This window comes from Alternaria triticimaculans (genome assembly GCF_023758025.1).
Source record: "Alternaria triticimaculans strain BMP 0046 chromosome Unknown scaffold_5, whole genome shotgun sequence".
NCBI lineage: Eukaryota > Fungi > Ascomycota > Dothideomycetes > Pleosporales > Pleosporaceae > Alternaria > Alternaria triticimaculans.
The window spans coordinates 753,857-772,874 of record NW_026055962.1 but is presented as its reverse complement, the minus strand read 5'-3'; the positions used below and the strand labels follow the sequence as shown (position 1 = coordinate 772,874).

The 19,018-nt window shown below is 52.8% G+C and overlaps 8 protein-coding genes across 8 annotated transcripts; 4 read left to right on the top strand and 4 right to left on the bottom strand.

The window, feature by feature from the left end:
* Positions 1-1,993: 1,993 nt before the first annotated feature.
* J4E78_004579 (uncharacterized protein) lies at positions 1,994-3,686 on the top strand (the record flags this gene model as incomplete). The annotated part of the gene is made up of 3 exons (XM_049365207.1): positions 1,994-2,089; positions 2,144-2,869; positions 2,922-3,686. 3 exons carry the CDS (start codon positions 1,994-1,996, stop codon positions 3,684-3,686), a joined length of 1,587 nt encoding a protein of 528 aa, XP_049223008.1.
* Positions 3,687-4,017: 331 nt separating this feature from the next.
* On the bottom strand, positions 4,018-5,216 carry J4E78_004578 (uncharacterized protein; the record flags this gene model as incomplete). The annotated part of the gene is made up of 5 exons (XM_049365206.1): positions 4,018-4,072; positions 4,240-4,654; positions 4,704-4,883; positions 4,940-5,092; positions 5,144-5,216. The coding sequence occupies 5 exons, from the start codon at positions 5,214-5,216 to the stop codon at positions 4,018-4,020; spliced, it is 876 nt and encodes a 291-aa protein (XP_049223007.1).
* A 1,309-nt stretch (positions 5,217-6,525) lies between these two features.
* Positions 6,526-6,910, top strand: J4E78_004577 (uncharacterized protein; the record flags this gene model as incomplete). The annotated part of the gene is made up of 2 exons (XM_049365205.1): positions 6,526-6,579; positions 6,644-6,910. The coding sequence occupies 2 exons, from the start codon at positions 6,526-6,528 to the stop codon at positions 6,908-6,910; spliced, it is 321 nt and encodes a 106-aa protein (XP_049223006.1).
* A 531-nt stretch (positions 6,911-7,441) lies between these two features.
* Positions 7,442-8,791, bottom strand: J4E78_004576 (uncharacterized protein; the record flags this gene model as incomplete). Its single annotated transcript, XM_049365204.1, has 2 exons — positions 7,442-7,530; positions 7,900-8,791. The coding sequence occupies 2 exons, from the start codon at positions 8,789-8,791 to the stop codon at positions 7,442-7,444; spliced, it is 981 nt and encodes a 326-aa protein (XP_049223005.1).
* Positions 8,792-9,121: 330 nt separating this feature from the next.
* Positions 9,122-10,184, bottom strand: J4E78_004575 (uncharacterized protein; the record flags this gene model as incomplete). Its single annotated transcript, XM_049365203.1, has 4 exons — positions 9,122-9,338; positions 9,387-9,605; positions 9,660-10,116; positions 10,181-10,184. 4 exons carry the CDS (start codon positions 10,182-10,184, stop codon positions 9,122-9,124), a joined length of 897 nt encoding a protein of 298 aa, XP_049223004.1.
* An 896-nt stretch (positions 10,185-11,080) lies between these two features.
* On the bottom strand, positions 11,081-11,666 carry J4E78_004574 (uncharacterized protein; the record flags this gene model as incomplete). Its single annotated transcript, XM_049365202.1, has 3 exons — positions 11,081-11,107; positions 11,154-11,465; positions 11,520-11,666. The coding sequence occupies 3 exons, from the start codon at positions 11,664-11,666 to the stop codon at positions 11,081-11,083; spliced, it is 486 nt and encodes a 161-aa protein (XP_049223003.1).
* Positions 11,667-12,243: 577 nt separating this feature from the next.
* J4E78_004573 (uncharacterized protein) lies at positions 12,244-17,322 on the top strand (the record flags this gene model as incomplete). Its single annotated transcript, XM_049365201.1, has 1 exon — positions 12,244-17,322. One exon carries the CDS (start codon positions 12,244-12,246, stop codon positions 17,320-17,322), a length of 5,079 nt encoding a protein of 1,692 aa, XP_049223002.1.
* A 659-nt stretch (positions 17,323-17,981) lies between these two features.
* Positions 17,982-18,804, top strand: J4E78_004572 (uncharacterized protein; the record flags this gene model as incomplete). Its single annotated transcript, XM_049365200.1, has 2 exons — positions 17,982-18,076; positions 18,129-18,804. The coding sequence occupies 2 exons, from the start codon at positions 17,982-17,984 to the stop codon at positions 18,802-18,804; spliced, it is 771 nt and encodes a 256-aa protein (XP_049223001.1).
* Between the last annotated feature and the right edge of the window lie 214 nt (positions 18,805-19,018).

The window sequence follows — 19,018 nt, the reverse complement described above, 5'->3', positions numbered from 1 at the left end:
TATCTGCCGGGTGTAAGTCGCGTCATCGCCGAACATGATCTCCCCTAGTACCCCCACCGTCATTATCTTCGCAGCCCGTAATCTCAAAGCGGATTGTGTGATTGACCTGACCGTCAAGGGTGTAACCTTCTCTCGATTGGCGTTGTATAGATGAATGGCTTGTGCGCGTGCCGCGTACGTGTGCCCTCCCGGCGCTCCCCAGTCCGGAACCCACGAAGGCAAATCGTTTCTGAATTTTCGCCCAAGCTCTGTGCTGAACATCGAGAGTGATTCCGTCGTGTATATAGACTCTAGCGCCGCTTTACAGAAGACGCTTATTTCGCTTAGGGAATAGTCTGGTACCAATGGTGTCCTACCTGGCGGAGTCCAAGCCATACTGAGGAGAGCGTACACTTTATCTCTGGGATCAGACGCTTTGCGGTCGCGAAACTGCGTCAAGAGACGCAAGAAACCAAACGATTCTGTATCAATCCAATTCACGGGCCAATCAAGTGTGCTCCGTCGAAGTGATTCGATGCCCATGATCTTCTTGCAGCTGTCAGCCACAACCTTCTGCTGATCCGGCGGCAGACAGTGGACAACTGCATCGCAGCAATTCGCGCTATGATGGGTATATCTGGCTGCACCTCGGGCAAATATATTCCAGGATGCAGATATTGTACCGTGCGTAATCACAACACGAGGAGGTGTTGTCACTTCTTGTATGACCCAGATACGGGTCCACCATGGCGTGAACGGAGGATGCGTGAACTTTCTCAAAGCTTCGAATAGTTGTAATTGGAAACGAGGTTGGCCGTGCTCTGGACGGGGCTTGAATGGAATTGCGGGGTATCCAAAGGCCCACTGTGTGTGAAGATGCTCATCCGAGGCAAGGTCATGAAAAAACGAGAAAATCTCGTAGACTCCTGGATTCTGGTTCGCTCTCTTCTTGCTAGACTGAGTGGTAACGCCCTCTTCAAAGTGCAAGACGGGTGGTGGCTCAATCAAAGAGGAACCGGTGCCGTCTAGGCTGTCTCCAAGATATACTAAGCATTCCTGACACTTCTTATAGATGAGACCCATCAGCTGAACTTGATGAGTTCTCTCTTCCCCATCTTTCTGGTTGATGCATCTAGTCGTCGTCAGGTCAGATACAGACCGACGACAAATCCAAATGTAATACGTACAGCGCATCGATCCATAGGTCGAGCCCGTCCTTGTACGCTTCCCGCAAGTGCCTTAGTGCGCTCTCAAGATTCACCGTGACAGGGTAAGCACGGCCATTGAGTCGAACGGATCGTGTCACATGTTGCGAGCCCCATACGTAAGATAATGCCCGGTATTTTGCGACTTCGATATTGGCGTTCGACAATTCGCAGCGAATATGTTCAGTCCATCTGCCAGGCAACAGTCTCACGACCCTAATGTGATTCTCTTGGAGTGGAAGGCCAGGATATGTCGCCGCATCTTTCTTGCGCGCGCTATCGGGAGAGAGGAACATGCTCGCATGGAACGATTTAATGAAAACAATGATGAAGGAAGAGACAATTTAGACCATGATTTCATCTGCGCAACTCTCGCGGCTAGTAGGTGTGGCAGCGCGCTGACCGGTCAGGAACACTGCCACGGCTGCGCATACAACCCCGCGTCGAATCGGATACGCCTCATGTACGTCGAGAACAAGTAGCTAGGATTCCGAACTCAGCAGAGACTGCGCAGGTAGCCTTCATATGACATCATATCGAGCTTGATTTGCTCTTGCCATTGTTAGTACCAGAACTCAAACGCTTACCCTTGCAGAGTAGATCTTGCTTGCATGCGAAAGAGAGGCGGCTGTGATGCGTGAAGCATGGTTCGATGGGGAAAGCGCCCTCGTGTGTCTCTCATGGGTTTTGCCGAACGCGGTCTAGCCCCGCGGAAGTGACATCTGGCCGCAACCAAGAACTCCGCAACCAGCTCCACGGCGCATGCCTTTATTCTATTCCTTCCCCAAATTCTAGGGCCTCCTATCGTAATGAGGGGCATTTGGGCACTTCCGGCGGTTTTGCGCATCGCGCTGGCGAACCAGCATGCGTTCAGCGTGTTCGACGATCTGCTCGCTTTCCCACAGGTATGACGCGCCTGGCACCCCGACAGCGGCAACATCTGCTAACAGCACACCCAGTATGAGGTTCTGTGGCCAGACACTTTCGTTACCGAGAACGATGCGACGCTTCTCCTCTCGCACGGATCACCCAGCTCGAGCTCTGCAACACCCGGCTCGCAAGAGACGCAGGAACTCTCGAAACGCGATAAGCCGGCAGCGAACATACCACCCGTAGATGATGCGCTCGAACAGACATACGAAGCAGTCGTGCTGCACGGACAGCGCTACCTATGCAGCATACCCATAATACCAGAAGAGGTACCGCAGAATGACACAACATCGGCCGAGGAAGCCAAAGCCGAGGAAGAGAAGGAGCTCATACGCGCAGCAGACCGCGGGTGGGAGCTACTCGAAGGCATGAAGGGCAACTGCATCTACTATGTGAGCGGCTGGTGGAGCTACAGCTTCTGCTACAAGGACGAAGTCAAGCAGTTCCACCAGCTGCCACAAAGTCGAGGTGTTCCCCATTACCCACCTGTGGAGGACACGAGCGTACACAGCTTCGTATTGGGAAGGTACCCGAAGGAGGAGAAGACCAAGAAAGCGGACGCGCGCAAGACACTAGGCAACGAAGAGGGCAGCAAGGAGGCTTTCGATGATGAGGACAAAACGACCGACGATGACGAGAAGGGCCTGGAGATCTCAAGACTAGAGACCAAGGGGTCTAGCAGATACATGGTACAGCGGCTGTCGGATGGTACTGAGTGCGACTTGACGGGCAAGCCGCGCAAGATCGATGTACAGGTATGTCCCTGCAGCTCCATTGTTTCTTACCACAATCTAACATCTCCTCCAGTTCCACTGCAACCCGCAGTCTGCCGACCGAATCGCCATGATCAAAGAAACCAGCACCTGCTCCTACCTCATGATCGTCGACACGCCCCGCCTCTGCCACGACGTTGCCTTCACCCCACCACAAGAAAACCTCGCACATCCTATAACCTGTGAACCCGTCATTCCAGAGTCTGAAGTGGACGCATGGACAGAAGCACAGCTATCCGCCAAGCTAGCCGCGGCCGAACGTCTCATCGCTGCCCATAACGCTGCCGACGACGCCAACACGAACCCGCTCCGCGATCTCGCCGACGGCCTCGAGGGCTCTACGAAGCGCATTGTCATTGGCGGCATTGAAGTCGGCGCAAAGTCGTTTGTGGGAAGCGAAGGCAAGGTGATTGAGAAATCCGTCGTTGTCGGCGGAGGTAAGGAGACATTTATCGGCACCGTAGCGAGTAGCGACGGCAAGCAGATGTCCAAGGAGGAGATGAAGAAGCTCAACATTGCCGATCCCAAGGATGTTGAGACCTTGAAAGCCAATCTGAGGAAGCTGGCTGGCAAAAAGGGATGGAAGCTGGACCTTGTGGACACACCAAGGGGCAGGGAGTTTAGAGGTATCATCGATACCGAAGATCAGGATACTGAGAAGACGAAGAAGAAGTCAACGAAGAACAAAGATGGCGATAGTGCGGGGATGGGCAAGGAGAAGGAACATGAGGTTGAACAGGGCGATGAGGATGAAGAGATGCAGGAGGGGAGTGAGGAGGTGTACAAGGATGAGCTTTGAAGCGCTTATGGTATAGTCATGACACTTTATTACGACTATTATGATTATGGCCTACATGTTGGTACAACTGAGATAAGAGTTCGTGCAGATCATTTTTAAAGTCTTTCTCAATGCTGACAGAGAGTGTTTGATAAACGTCTTCGGCCAGCTAGGCGTGTGCTCCCTGCTGATCGACAGCACAATGTCGGTGCTACTTTGGCCCACAACCCCAGGGTTTATCTTTGTCAGGACAACCATTTTCTATGTAGTTAGCAGTGAGCATGCCTTGTTCATTCGCCGCGCCCACGTGGAGGGGAACGCTTCCGCATCCTAAGAACCATTAGCCCCGATTTCACAACAGCGACAGAAGAGTCCAACTTACGTCCACATCCAAAATCTTTGAGTCGCTGGACCAACATTTTGACATCCCTGATGGCAATTGGTCTGTGTAAATTGTGGGCGATGATGCAATTGGCCGCATAACTGGTCTTTGTACAATGCGCGCACACAATCCCCTCGTTGTTCTTGTATTCCCAGTCGTCGTCTGCGAATAGTGCTCTCAGTAAAAGCATACTTGATAGGGAGGGAGCTGAGCGTGTGTTGCATGTACTTACCCATCAGTGCTAATGTCTCCTGAATCTGCCTGAGGCTTCCCTTGCAGATACGACATAGACTGCTACCTTTGCAATTGATACCCCAAGGGGCCTTAAGGGTATGTACGTTCTCGGATGTTCCGGGAGGAAGAAATGTATCGATGGGATCGTCGGCGTCGATAGTCTGGTCGGCAGGAAGGTCGGTATCGATAGTTTGGTCGACGGGAACATCTTCGTCAGTAGTCTCGTCGGCTGTAACGCTGGAAGCGACCTCATCGCGGGCAGCCTTGCGCTTGTAATCGCAGACACCCTCTTTGCAGCCAGACGTGACGTAGTTGACCGTGATCTCGCCAGTGTTAACGTCGTTTCCCGGCTTAGTAGGGCAGCTGCCACATCCTGGCAACGAGTCAGTATTGGAAGGTAGCGTAGGCCAAGGTACACTTACTACCGCATTTGTGATTGACTAGGTCATTGATCTTGCTCTTGATCAGGCTGCCATTGACCTTCTCGTCTGACTTGAGCTTCTGTGGGAAGGCACAGAGACCGTCGCACTTGTCGGGGTTGGAACATCCACTGCAAAGATTACAAGCGATCTGGTCGCCGTTGCCCCACTCTTCTTTGTCGTCTAGATGAAGATTGTTAGCACAGCTCAGTGCGGCGAACTTCTTTTGTAGAACATACCAATAGTATCAATGTATGCCTTGATCTTCGAGAGGCTAATGTCGCAAGTCGACAGCGTGCACATGGCGCTGCCGCGGCAGTTGATTCCGAGAAGCGCATCCATATCATTGGGGTCTTGGTCTCGGGGAGTGACGCCGTATGCGGAGTTGGGGTCTGTAGAACATTAGTTGGAGGCTTTTGCATAAGCTAGGACTGAGAGCTTACGAGATGGGTGAGCGAGAATAGCCGCCGCCCGGACAAGGACAGTGGCCGTCAAGGTCAGAAGCGTGGTCTTCATGTTGATGGTTGCTCAGGGCTGGTGTAACTAGAGAAAAAGTCGACGTCCAGCTCTGATTTAACTCAGTGGAGAGATTGAAGAGGCACGGCGGGGGAGAGGAAACCCAGGAACTATATACTGCAATGGGAGCGTGTTGGATCTGAGTGAAGGTGAAGGCAACAAGATCCAGGATCCAGCAACCACCCGGAGGAAGCTTAGACTGGATAGCGGTGGAGAAATGGGCACCGCTTGTGTAAAAGTGTGACGTTCACCGTATGCATTGCCGTATCAGACACGATAGTCTGTGCTTCTAACCTCTCGAAGCAAACGCAAGAACATCCATGTGTCTTGGCAGCTCTCATAGGCATCGCTCCAGATCTCGCAATACACACCAATATACTGAATTCACACGACTCGAGACCATACGACCACCCCTCAGGTCCCATGTCTTCAACTGATCATAGTCCTATACCACATTGCCAACAAGTGCTGCGACAGTTAGTTCGTGTTGCCTTCTCCTTCCTTGAGCAGTCACAATCTCAACTTTGACACACTCTTAAATCCCCAATGACGTTATCTCTAGACCCAAACAAACGGCTTAACGGGAAAGACCCTGGGACGTGAGGAAATCGGGAAAGAGCGAAGAACGATGTAGTGAAACACTAAACTTGTAACCGCTCATCGTCATCATACAAGCAGTCTGAAGTTGCAGTATCTCCACAGGTTTATCTCAACAATATGCTAAGCCTGCTATGTCCTGATAGAAGGTATATGTCACCGCATGCACTTTGGGCAAGACGGTGGCGAGCCAGATAGGAACTCCACGCATCATAATCTAGACAAGATTTCACGAGAAAACGCGAGAAGAACGCATCGTTCATCTGGCCAAGCTGAAGCAGAGTTGCGAATGAAGGGACAGTGAAAGCGTGCCCAGGTGGTCGAGTGAAGCACGTGGCAAGCGAACTCACTCCTTCCTTCCCTCAGCTGTTCTGACATCATCCTAGCCGCACTAAGCCAAAAGTGATCAACTTCAGGTCCACGGAGCCTTCCGGGCTCAATTTCCCTCCCCTTCTAACCTAATTCAACAGCACTCGGACCGTTCGCGCAAGAACGCTCCTCCACGGTGCGCACGGGCGATAGGGAAATGATATCGGTGTGGGTCTAAAAGTGAGGGAAGGCTTGACAACGGTGGAGACCTCTTGATATAGATGGACCCATGTTGTCTCTCCGTTGCTGTTCCACCATCTTACCCCCGCAAAAGAGTCCACTCAACCCGCTGAGAGGTTCACCTCTACCTTATTCGTAGACCACGGACGCATCTCGTACCAACATGAAAATCATCTTCGCCACCCTCATTGCCGTTTCGAGCCTGTTGGCTTGCACAGTATGTTGCTTCCCACCACTTGCAGAGGTTCCTCGTAGGTATCATTGACTAACGGGACCAATAGAGCAACGCCACGGCCATTCCAGCAGACCAAGCCAGTGTTCAGACATCCGCCGATGGCATGACTATCGTGGAGTTAGAGGTGACCGATGACCGGTTCCCCGGTATCACCTTCAAGGGCACAGCGAAATCCATCCACGAGCAGATCCAGGCGATCAATCCTGGGGCTTCCTCCGACGTGAACGCAGAGAACGTCGTCGAAAAGCTCGGTATTGAGAAGCCATCAACTGTAAGCCTCTTTTACCCTTCTCTCGCTAACAACGCATTCTGATCTCATCATGAACAGTTCAATTGCGACTGGGGCACGGACGTCACTGGAGCTACTTCTTGTCATGATGGCTGGTTTTGGCTCCGAAAACTCAATGACCGCAAGTGCTGTGTCAACGGCGGATTCGAGCACTGCGCGATGATTAGCTGCTCATACACGTGCGGTCTCTTCTTGTGCAACAAGGTATGTATTCGTCGCCAAGCTCCTTGGCTTTTGGATCTTGGAGAGTTGTTCTGACTACTTATATTAGCGCGACACCATGTTCTGCGCTGCATGTTGGGATCTCGCCCGAGACATGAAGGCTATCTTGAATACTTGCAAGCCCCATATAAAGTATGTTCAACTTGCCTCTGGAGCGATGGACTTTGATGACCATTTCACTGGCGTTCAATACCACAAATGTTAGAGCATGGCTATCCTGCTTTCCATTGAAGGGCTTGAGGCGTTGGCGAAGATCTGGTAGTTCTATATAATCCGTGGATTAGATTGAGGAGGGTGTTGAGGATGTATCGCGATCTGCGGCTCCTCTGTTGCTTATCCATCCGATTCAAGATAGTGTAGCAGTAACTCTGGGTTCATCATGACCTTCTCCAACTTTGTCGACATCTCCTCGCGATTACCACCTCAAACCAATATCTTTCTGATAGCCGAAGAACTAACCTCTTCTCTCTTCTCATCGCCCTCAGTATCTCTTCCACTACCCAAAAACGTCACTGTACCCCCACTCTTCTTGTGGCAAACCCATGTCGCCCCCACTCCCTCATGGCATCTTACCAGAATCTCATGTAGCAAACTGTCTTGCCTTGATCGGACATGCGGTTCGCCTTCCAAAGCAGCATGCCCACCGCAGTACTCTTGAATCCGTAGAGAGATGCGACATTCATGATTCGCACCTCCACATTCACAGCTGAAGTCTCCCTTCCTGCTGGTTGGTGTAGAGATCAAACGCCAAGATCTACATCCAGGTAGCCGTCTGGGCGGATGCATTGGACCCTTGAACAGACTAGACGGCCGTGTAATGTCGCTGGTGATTATTTCTCCCCATCCTATGAGCCAAGAGGGCTTTGTTTCGACTTTTTCGCGTTCGAATTTATCGCTTCCAGCTAGGACTACAAAGGAAACTTGGAATCCGTCTTTCTTCGCTTCTCTGATCAGAGTAGCCCCGTATTTTTCGAAATCTGTGCGATGGCCTCTGTAAAACCAAGTCCAGCGCTGCAGTAGGTCGTTTTGTAGTAGCGCGATTCTTTGTTCTTTTTCAGTGGCGAAGACCTTTCCGTTGACCATAGCGCCATCTTTCGCTTTGAGTTTATCGCGAAATGGAAGGAAGACGACGGCGACGGTGGTGGAGGAGCTACGTAGGAATGTATGAAAGGCCAGTTCGAAGTGACCAAGATGCGGTGGGTTGAAGGAGCCTGTGTACATTATGATCTTGTTCTCGCGCTTGCGGTGGAGTACTGGCGCGTGCTCTGGTGAGGTGAAGTACGAGTCGGAAGGAGTTGGGAGCGACATGGACTTTGAGGCTAGGCGAATGTAGTATTCCAATGGGGCGGTTGCTGATTCTGAGTACGGGCTGTGTACGTCGGTGGAATCACGCTGTGATGTATCCACAATCGACTCTTTAAGTGACGGGTCTCGTGACTCGCAACTAGGCTCGCGTTGTCTTTTGCGCGAGATCTGCGGTAGAGGGCGAAGTGACTGAGCAGCGTCAGAAGGATCTGGCGATACGTCTTTCGCCGGTAGCTTCTCATCATGTCCGGGTACTGGTGTCTCATCTTTTCCTGCAGGATCTTCGTGGATGATAACATGCGAAAGCGCAACATTCGCTTCGCGCCTTTGGCGCTCCTTCCTCTTCTGGCTCACCTTGTCTTCTTCGCATTGACGCATGGCGGTTATGATGAAAATTGGTGGGAGTGGAGGGTGCGGACGGGTCCCTTGCAAGATCAGCCGTTTGTATGACAACGAAAATCCAACCGCGGTGAGCGGCCGATTGCTCGTTCCGGTGTCTGCGCACCACACGACCACTGGACAATTTTGATAGGAAATCTTCCAAAAAGCCAGCGGAGAGTCTTTCAAGCGAGCGCGATATGCTATTAACGAAATAATGGTTCTTCTATAGACGTCAACATAGTACAACGAATGTCGGGTTACTTGCAGGTATAAGTTCGGCCCACGTTTGTACGTTACCCTCCCACGGTTCAGTTTGATTGACCCGGATCACTCATAGGTCACGACTGGACCACCAGGCAACTCATCGAGCCATCCTTCAACCGGCTCCTTCACAGCCTGTGGTACCCCACACTTGGTCGACACATCGGCAGCCTGTGTCGTCAACCCCGTGCATGTGTTCCCGAAGCAGCGTTGGTCCATAGCTTTCTGCAGCGCACCCTCTTTCCAGCCAAAGACATAATCACCGTGCTGACCGTAGCCAGTCCTACACATAGTTAGTGCCGTTGTCCCACAGTCGCTGCACGCCACTCACGCATCGCCCATGCTGTAAACAAACGGCTGCGACCCGTCCTCAGGCCAGAGAGCCGCGTCATTGAAAGGTGTAGTATCCCACATGACCTCGTACATGAGCTGAGGCATCTTTACTGGATGAGTCGATGGGCAAGGACCGCCAGATTCGAAAGAGCCAGATGTAGGGTACGCGACGTGGTCTTTGTGGTTTGGAGAATCAACGTTCTTGCCATCCCAGCATCTATATTCAAGATTAGCGATACGCTCGAAGCCAGGTGAAATAGAGTCCACAAACGTTGGGAATGTAATAGTCGTTCTGATCCCACCCCCACACATGCCCGGTGGCAAGCTCGCTGTGTCGAATTCTCCAATACACGGTGCTCCACCAAAAGGATCTTGCTGTTTGTTCGTGAAACAACGATGGCAGAGCTGTTTCTGCTGACCCTCCTTAGCTCTTAAGCCTGGATCACCAACCAACATCCTGAAACCCTTGGGGAACGCGGTCACCGTACTTTTCCCGTCGTATGGCGGAATGTAGTACACTGTAACGCCTTCTCTGCCTTGTAGACCCAAGTTGACCATTTGTGGGACGCGTTGGAAGGTGCCGTTACGCGCTTTGAAGTAGAGATTCGCGGTCCAGTAGTTTGAGAGGTCTTCGGCAAAATCGCAGGTTGTGCAAGTGGCTTCCGTGCTGGGGTCGAGGTCGAGCGGTGGCATGGAGACGTTGAACGCGTTTCCGCCAACGATCTGGTCTAGACGATGACATGCAAATTTAGTATACATACTTTATCAAGGTAGTATATGGGCATCGCTTACGCATATGTGCTGAAGGTGCAATGCCGGGTTGGACAAGTGGATCGATACGGTCGTAGACTAGTTGAGAGCATTGGAAACGTAGCATCGCCGCTGTTGCAAATTGTCGGGCCTCGAGGTCGTGAGCCGGCGATGCTGCAACATTGTGGAACAAAGAGGTGAGCTTGAGCGTGAGCGAGGACCAGTACATGCTGACGATCAAGTGGTCTGAACGATCCAAGTGGACAATGACAACGAGAAAATGGAGTTTAGATGTTGGGATTCAAGGAACGTGCCGTTGTGGAACATGAGTCTCATAATATATCATGAGTGACGTTCGAAGCAAGGTCTCCACATGGAACTCACCCCACATCATGTTCACGGTTCGCCATGTCGGGTAGTTTCATCGAAGGATCCTTTCCTATAGAAGGTTCTAAAGTCAACTGCCGTATATGGTCCTGTTAATTGCTTGTATAAATATGTGGGTTGACCAATCGGATCCTAGCGAGTATCCTGGGCAGTTACCGACAAAGTGAGCATGCAACAAGGGTGGACCAGTCCGTGGCCAGTTGGAACTTGAGTTCCCTCATGGCCTGGGCATGGATTGCGGAATGCATGGGGCCCACGAGGGTGTGCTCCTGGATTGCTGCGATGACGTAGTGGCGAGCAGTGCCCCTGGATTGGTGTCGTAGGATGCCGAGACGCATTATCCTGCACGCAGCGCAGAGTGGTGCATCGACGAGGTGGTTCCAGGCTCTCGAATCAGCGTCCAATCGAACCAGAACGGGATGAATGCATTAGTATTTGAGACTAGATTGGCGATGGAGCTCAAAATCAAACTAGCCTAAGATGTGAACGGGTATTGAATTGACAAAGAGAATCCCATTGGGTTGTATGTACATGTCAGTCGAGTCTGCATACAATTTACCAGCCCTCACCGGGCTTCCTTGCCTATACACTGTTAGCAATAGTCCTCAATAGTCCACGATATACCTACCAGCAATGCACCCTTTCCACCCAGCTCAGCCTCCAGACCATCTGGGTATGTCTTGGGCGCGCTGAGCTTGTCGGGGTAGAAAGTACCAACAGCCGCGCAGAGTCCGAAGACAGAGGCGACGAAGGTGCCCAGTAGGACGAAGCCCCATTGGGGGCTGAAGTGGTTGTAGTCGTGGAGCGCTAGTACACCCATGATATCGTTGTCCTCGTGGCAGGGCTCGCCATAGTTGCGGCGCTCTTGCTTGTCCCAGTAGTCGCCGTACGGGTCGCGGTTTCCTCGCTTCTCAGCGGGAGGGTTGATGTAGCCGCCGTTCTGTAACCATCAGCACTAGGTCCTTCCTGCCTTCTCTAGAAAAAGTGGGCGTACTTGGTTCGGGTCTGTGAGCTCAGCGTGGGCCTTCTCAGCGTCGGTGAGAGCGGTTCGGATTTGGGTGAATTGGGGTCGTGGCCGGGCTACGGCGGGGACGACGGCTCGAGCCAGCGGGCGTGCCGCTACAATGCGCCTGGGGAACATGCTAGAGCCGAGTGAGTATTTGCGCGATGCGTGTCTTCGGTGTCTTCGTACGTTGCGGCGCGATTGCGGGGATTGGATGGGTTGCAGTATTGATGTGTCGTTCGCGATGAGCTCAGTTGCGGCCCCGGTAATGCTTGGCGGAGAAGTGGGTCTAACTGCTCTGCGTAGTACCACGACCGGTCATGGATGTGACACGAAAGGCGTCTACGCGACTGAGCAACCCGACGCCTGCCTGAAAGAATCTGCGGAGGTTTTAGACAGCCTCAGTCACAACATTCTCAAACGTGATATCCAGCATTCCGCCGTCGTTCACGTCAAAGGGATGGCATGCGCGCCCGTGCCGGTATTTAGCGTGATCCCTACTAAACATTATCGCCGGCTCTGTTTTTACCATCTCACAACTTCGACATAACACCGCATCATCCCAACGCGAACTCGAATTTGAAATCCGACCCCATCACCGTCACCAGCACGCGTCAGGCTATCTTGCGACCCCGAATTCGAGCTGATATATGTCGATTTGGCCGCGCGCCGGGTGTCTCCAGGCTCCCCAGGCCGCCGCTCTCGCCCTTCCTGAATGGAAGAAGTTACCGCCGCGGATCGCGACATCGACTCCATCCCACCACGCGACTCGGCCGCCGCACACAACCCATCCGACATCACACACAATGGCGAACAGAGCGAGAACGACAGCGCACCTGTGATCAAGGAGGAACATCCGCCGGCACCTGTAAATGGCGATGATGGTGGCGTCATTGAGCGGCCGCCAAAACGGCGGAAACTCGAAGATACCACGCCGCGCCGCTCAGCATCACGCGCCGCATCGCCGCCCTGGAAGTCATTTGTGGCTGATGGACCGACGACAGTGTTCGAGAATGGTGTCAGGAAATCATCACGTGTGAGCAAGGACGCTGCACCGCCAACGCCGGAACCTGTAAAGCGGAATTCTCGCCCGGCCAGCAAGGCGACGCAGACCAACGGCACCCCTAAGAACGGCGTCAAGCGAGAGTCGCGCAATGGCTCAGGACCCATGTCTGTCTCGAAAGGGAAGACGCCATCCACCATCCCCAAAAAGGTGTCCGCACAGTCTCTGGCAACGCCGGCGCGCAAGTCTGAGCGCCAGAGAAAGCCTCCAGCACTTGCGACAACGTCGCCCGTCACGTCGCCAGCACTGCAGAATGGGTCGCCCGAAGGCACGCGCAAGCGGGTCGGGCGCTCTCGGAGGGGAGCGCAGCCACTTACCGATGATCTAGGTGACGAGCCCATGGACGATGCCGAAACGAACGGACACGACCCCTACGCCGGCCTGTATGGATCGCCCGACGACTCGAACCCATCTATGCCTGCCCCTCGTCTCCGCCTGCGACTGCGAAAGCCCGACCCTCCCAACCGCCATCCCCACCATGCCCCGCCCAAGTCAGAGTACGCGTCGCTCGAAGAGTGGCTAGGACAAGACGACCCGTTAGACGGCGAAGAGGCGCTTCGGATCACACAGGAAAAGGCCGAGGAAGAGGCCGAGCGCCGGCTGCAGATTGTCGAGGCTGCTGAACATGGAGTTCTAAGCCAGGCACGATGCAGCGTATATGCGCCTGAAGCAGCCCCAGAGCCACCGCCACAATACGGACATTGGGACCACGTGGTCGCTCATGCCCTGCACTTCAACAAGCTATTGAAGGAGGAAAAGGCATTCCATCGGCGGACGGCTAAGATCTTGGCCAGAGAAGCATACGACTTCTGGAAGAACAAGTTCAAGCGCAAGAGCCAAGATGAGATCGAACAGGAAGAGACCGAGCGGCAAGTGACGAGATACAAGCAGCTCGTGAAGGATGTCAAGGACGCATGGGGCTTGGTCAGGGTTGAGATCGACAAGGAGCGTGTGGCTAAATATGAGGAGGAACAATTGCAGCTCGGACACAAGGCCATGGACGACATGTTTAATCAAGCGCAAGAGATTCTGGGTGGTCGTAACGCTGGCGACGGGGCCTCATCCTTGGTCAGCGAAGACCGCGATTTCGATGAGATGGAATCCGAAAGCGGGGTGTCGCATGCCTCACAACAACAGCACGACGACGATGTCATGTCTTCCAGCTCCGATAGCGAACCAGAGAACGAGCAGGACGAAGATGCGAACCTCACGGCCGAACAACTACGCGAGAAGTACGGACAACTTCCCGATCTCCCCGGGAGCAGCTCCGAGGCGGAGGTCAACTCAAACGACGGCGAAGACGATGACGACGCTGATTCCGAAGAGGGCACTCCTGCGCCAACACCCGATCCCGACCTCGATGTCGACAACACGAACGAGCTTCCAGAGAACCAATTTCAACAGACCAACGGCTTTCACGACCACGAAGAAGATGGGGATAAACAGAAGCCAGACTATATTGATCCTGCTACAGTGGAGCTCGATCAGGTTGATGATGCTTTGCTCGATTCTGAGGACGACAAGGGCTCGGAATCTGGTAGTGAAGCTTGGTCGAGCAACGAAGGTTCGGACAGCGAGGGTGATGGTCATGAAGAAGCCGGCTCGGAAGAAGACGACGAGGATGAGAGTGAGGGAGAAGACTTAGGCATGATGGGTTTCTTGGCACCTAAAGACATCAAGAAACTGAAAGAGGCCGCCAAGACCGCGATTGACGATGTGGAACCGGAAGACCCGACAACTCAGCCCGAACAAGCGAATGGCCATGCTACATCGCCCGCGGAAGTCTACGAGGAGAAGCCACATGTGAATGGTCATGATTCTGTCGCTGAAGTAGACGAGCCACATGTGAACGGGCATTCTGAAACAGAACCTGCTCCTACCGTCGAGGCAGCTGAGCCAACTCCGATGGAAGATGTAGTACATTCTAAAAGCGCGTCTCGATCACGGCATACATCATCCCCACCAAGGACCGAGGTGCCGTCCTTACTACGCGGTACCCTCCGAGAGTACCAGCACGATGGTTTGGACTGGCTGGCGAACTTGTACGAATCCGAGACAAACGGAATCCTCGCAGACGAGATGGGTCTGGGCAAGACTATACAGACCATCTCACTTCTCGCCTACCTCGCCGTTCGTCGCGAGATATGGGGACCACATCTAGTCGTCGTACCCACCAGTGTCATGCTCAATTGGGAGATGGAGTTCAAGAAATTCTTGCCAGGCTTCAAGATTCTGACATACTATGGCGACATCAATGAGCGAAAACGAAAGCGCATGGGTTGGCGCAACACTGGCAAGGACATGTACAACGTCGTCATTACCTCCTACCAGCTCATCCTCCAAGACGCAGCAGCCTTCAAGATGCGTCCCTGGCGTTACCTGGTCCTCGATGAAGCCCACAACATCAAAAACTTCAAGTCTCAACGATGGCAGACTATGCTTAATCTTAGAACAGAGCGACGGTTGTTACTGACTGGTACGCCTCTACAAAACAACATCGATGAGCTTTGGTCGCTGCTCTACTTCTTAATGCCAGCTGGCTTTGCCGGGGAAGGTCGCATCGCGGGACTGGAGGAGTTTACCTTGGCTCTCAAGAATCCTACTTCGCAGATTCTCGATCAAGGTCGGCAGCAGCTTGATGCGGAAGCGCAGAAGGTTGTCAAGCGGCTTCACGAAGTCCTTCGCCCCTACTTGCTTCGAAGGCTGAAATCAGAGGTTGAGAAGCAAATGCCAGGGAAGTATGAGCACGTGGTCTACTGCAAGCTTTCCAAGCGGCAACGGCAGCTCTACGATGGGTTCATGGGCCGCGCCTCGACCAAGGAGATCCTGTCCTCCGGCAACTACATGTCGATTATCAATTGCTTAATGTCATTACGAAAAGTCTGCAATCACCCCGACCTGTTCGAAACACGAGCCATTGTAACGTCCATGGCCATGCCCAAGTCAGTCGCTGCTCAGTACGAGATCAAGGACCTTCTCATCAGGAAGCGACTGCAAGAGGGCATGGAAGATAAGCAAGTAAATCTAGACGCCTTGAACTTGGTGTTTGCGCGACGGGAACAGACGCAGTTGGGTCATGCTAGACGCACCTACCCTATCCGCGCCACACGGCCCCTGGAGGATCTGATCGAGCGCCAAACACGGCGCATCAACAAGCCCATCGACAAGGGCACTTCTTCACTACAAGCGACTATGGCAGCGATGGCGAAGCGAGAGCAAGTGGCCGTTCGGGACCATTTGCAAACATGTCTTAACCTTACTCGCGCGCGCACCCAGTTTATGCCGATTTACGGAAAGGACATCATTGACGCACTGACCGTCAATTGGCACGATTTTACATTTGGGGCTATCACTGAAGGGAAGAGAGTGGCTAAGCCTCTCCTCTACCGAACCCATCACACTCCACATCCCAACTACCACGGCTTCGGTCAGGCTCAAATGCAACCAAGACAAGAGGAAACGATTCACTATGACATCGTTCAACGTCATCATGGTCTACTCGGATTCAGGTCACCGCGCTCTCATCGTGTCTTGTCGCATTGGCACGATCAACAAATTACCCATTTCTATGATATGATCCCAACATTGGAGCAGCGTGCTGAGGCTATGGAGCCTCTCATTACCCGCTTCACATGCGTTACGCCTGCCGTTGCGGCCGAGGAATTAGCAACTCTGACCCTATCCAGGCGCGGTGTCCAGCTGATTCGATCGTCGGAGGCAGCACACGAAAAAGACCCCTTCCATTCTTCGCGCATCCGACAATCGATCGCCTTCCCGGACAAGCGTCTCCTTCAATACGACTGTGGCAAGCTTCAGCGTCTTGCAACACTCCTTCGAGATCTACAGGCTGGTGGCCACCGTGCGCTCATCTTCACCCAGATGACAAAGGTTCTAGACATTCTCGAGCAATTCTTGAACATTCATGGATATCGCTACCTGCGCCTTGACGGGTCTACCAAGATCGAGCAGCGCCAGATTCTTACCGATCGCTTCAACAGTGACCCCCGCATCTTATGCTTCATCCTGTCATCTCGATCTGGTGGTCTCGGTATCAATCTCACAGGTGCGGACAGCGTCATCTTCTACGACCTTGATTGGAACCCCGCGATGGACAAGCAGTGTCAAGATCGAGCTCATCGTATCGGTCAGACGCGCGATGTGCACATCTACAAGTTCGTCAGCGAATACACCATCGAAGCCAACATCCTCCGCAAGTCGAACCAGAAACGTCTCCTCGACGACGTCATTATCCAAAAGGGTGACTTCACCACAGACACCTTCAACAAAGTCACCTGGCGCGATGCACTCGACGAGAACCTAGGAATCGACACCAACGACGAAGCGGGTGCAGCCATGGAACGTGTGCTCGGCGAGAAGATTGGACTGCTGGGTGACGCACGCGTCATGGGCACAGTGGAGGATACCGAGGATCGCACGGCAGCTTCCATCGCGCAGAAGGAGATTGTGGACGAGATTCAAGAAGACCAAGTCGACTTCAACGAGAGTCTGAACGCCACGAGAGCCGCCTCGGAGGCCGCCGCTGCCGCCAAAGCGAACGAAGACCTCGATGTCGATGGCAACGAGAAGGAGCGAAGACACGTCGATGAGTACATGCTTAGCCTGTACCGGGAAGAGTACGGCAAAGAACCGTACCGGCCGCCAACGGACCGGCAGAAGAGGAACCGAAAGGGACAGGATCCTCATGTGCGGCACAGAAAGAAGAAATACTAGTAATACGCAATTCTTTCTATTGAGCGACTTTGGGGTTTAGCGAGCGTGTTGGAAAAGGGAAAAATTATGTATTAGTAGTTGTACAATCGTAGAAAGAGCGAGTAGCATTTGCATGGTCTGGCGTTTTCTCCGATAGGGAGAAAGAGAAATGAGATTAGTGTACAATCACATCAAAGAAGTACTGCAACTGTGGTGAAAGAGTAGGTATGACTAGCGCGAGAGTTATTTGGCCATGCTGTCAGCATGAACAACGGGGTTACGAATCCGAAGCTACGGAGTCCTTCCTTCAGTCATTTGAGCAATCTGGTAAGGAGAAAGAGGCTATGCTGTGTAAGGACCGCTGCGGATGTCGAAGGGTGTAATCCAGAGCCCGCCACTCAGAGTGGACATTGGGAACCACATCGGTCCGAACGGTGAGTAATTTCCAACCGTTTATGATATGTATACCTCAAAGCGAAAAGCAGACGGTAGTCTCTAGTCGGTGAACCCGGCTCGTTACCGCCTGCTGGACCCTGTCCGTTGCTCCTGCCTTTCCAGCTCACTGCCAAGACCGCGCTACTAGGCCCAGTACTTTTCACCGTCACCGTCACATCAATCTCATCCATTGAGATATCTATCAAGACTGTAGCCACATACCACGACAACCACAACCGTTCGCGATGGCGACTCCCGAGAAGAAAGAGGAGCCCCCAAACGTCACTCCGTTGCTCAAGCTGCCCCGATGCTCGAAGACCGTGGCTGCTCCACCTAGCCCGTAAGCACAAGACTGGCTGAATATCTGTGGAAGTTGCTAATCTATACAACAGAGACCACTACGGCTCGATAGTCAAGGTTACAGTCGGTAAACAGGACGACAGGCGCGAATTTCATGTCTACTCAGGCCTCCTTGCGCACTATTCATCCTACTTCAAAGCTGCCTTGAAGAGTTGTTGGAGAACGCCTGAAACCGTCAATCTGGAGGATGATAACCCTGAGGTCTTCCTGGCGTTCTTTAGCTGGATCTATACAGGGAAGCTCTACTCGGCCCTCGACGCGTCAGGGAAAGTTCCTCTAAGCATGAAACTCATCTTTGAGATCTACGTCTTTGGCGACGCCCGAGGAGCTCCTGAGCTCTGCAACACCGCGATCGACCTACTTATCCAGAACATGCAGCAGAAGTGGATGTTCCCAAACCATGAGCTCGACTACGTCTACGAAAACACGCTTCAAGAATCAGCTCTGCGCCGTGCTCTCTTGGATTTCGCGGTCGACAATTATCGTTTCGTAGAACTCGTTGACCCAATCCAACGATTACAAGAATTGGCAAAATATCCTAAAGAGTTCCTCGGAGATATGTTAATGGCTCTCATGGCTCTTGGCAAGACTCCAATTCCGTCAAGTGCAGGGTATGGAAATTTGCCTTACGGCAAGAACAACTGGGCCACGTACATCAAGCCTCAGGTATGCTCAAGGTATCACAATCACCCAGCACCTCCGGCCTGATCGTGTTGATGACGGCATGACGCTCTATGTGCGCGGAAAATCGGGTTGGAGAATACATGATTGCTTTTGTCCCACGAGACAACGGGATACTAGGGCCAGGCAACTACACGACCACTGTGGTCTTTACAGTTGAACAAATGAAAGCTTTTGAGCCACTCCACTTTCACGTCACCTCTATTGGTGTCCCTAATCGCTTATGCCAAATGACTCGCGA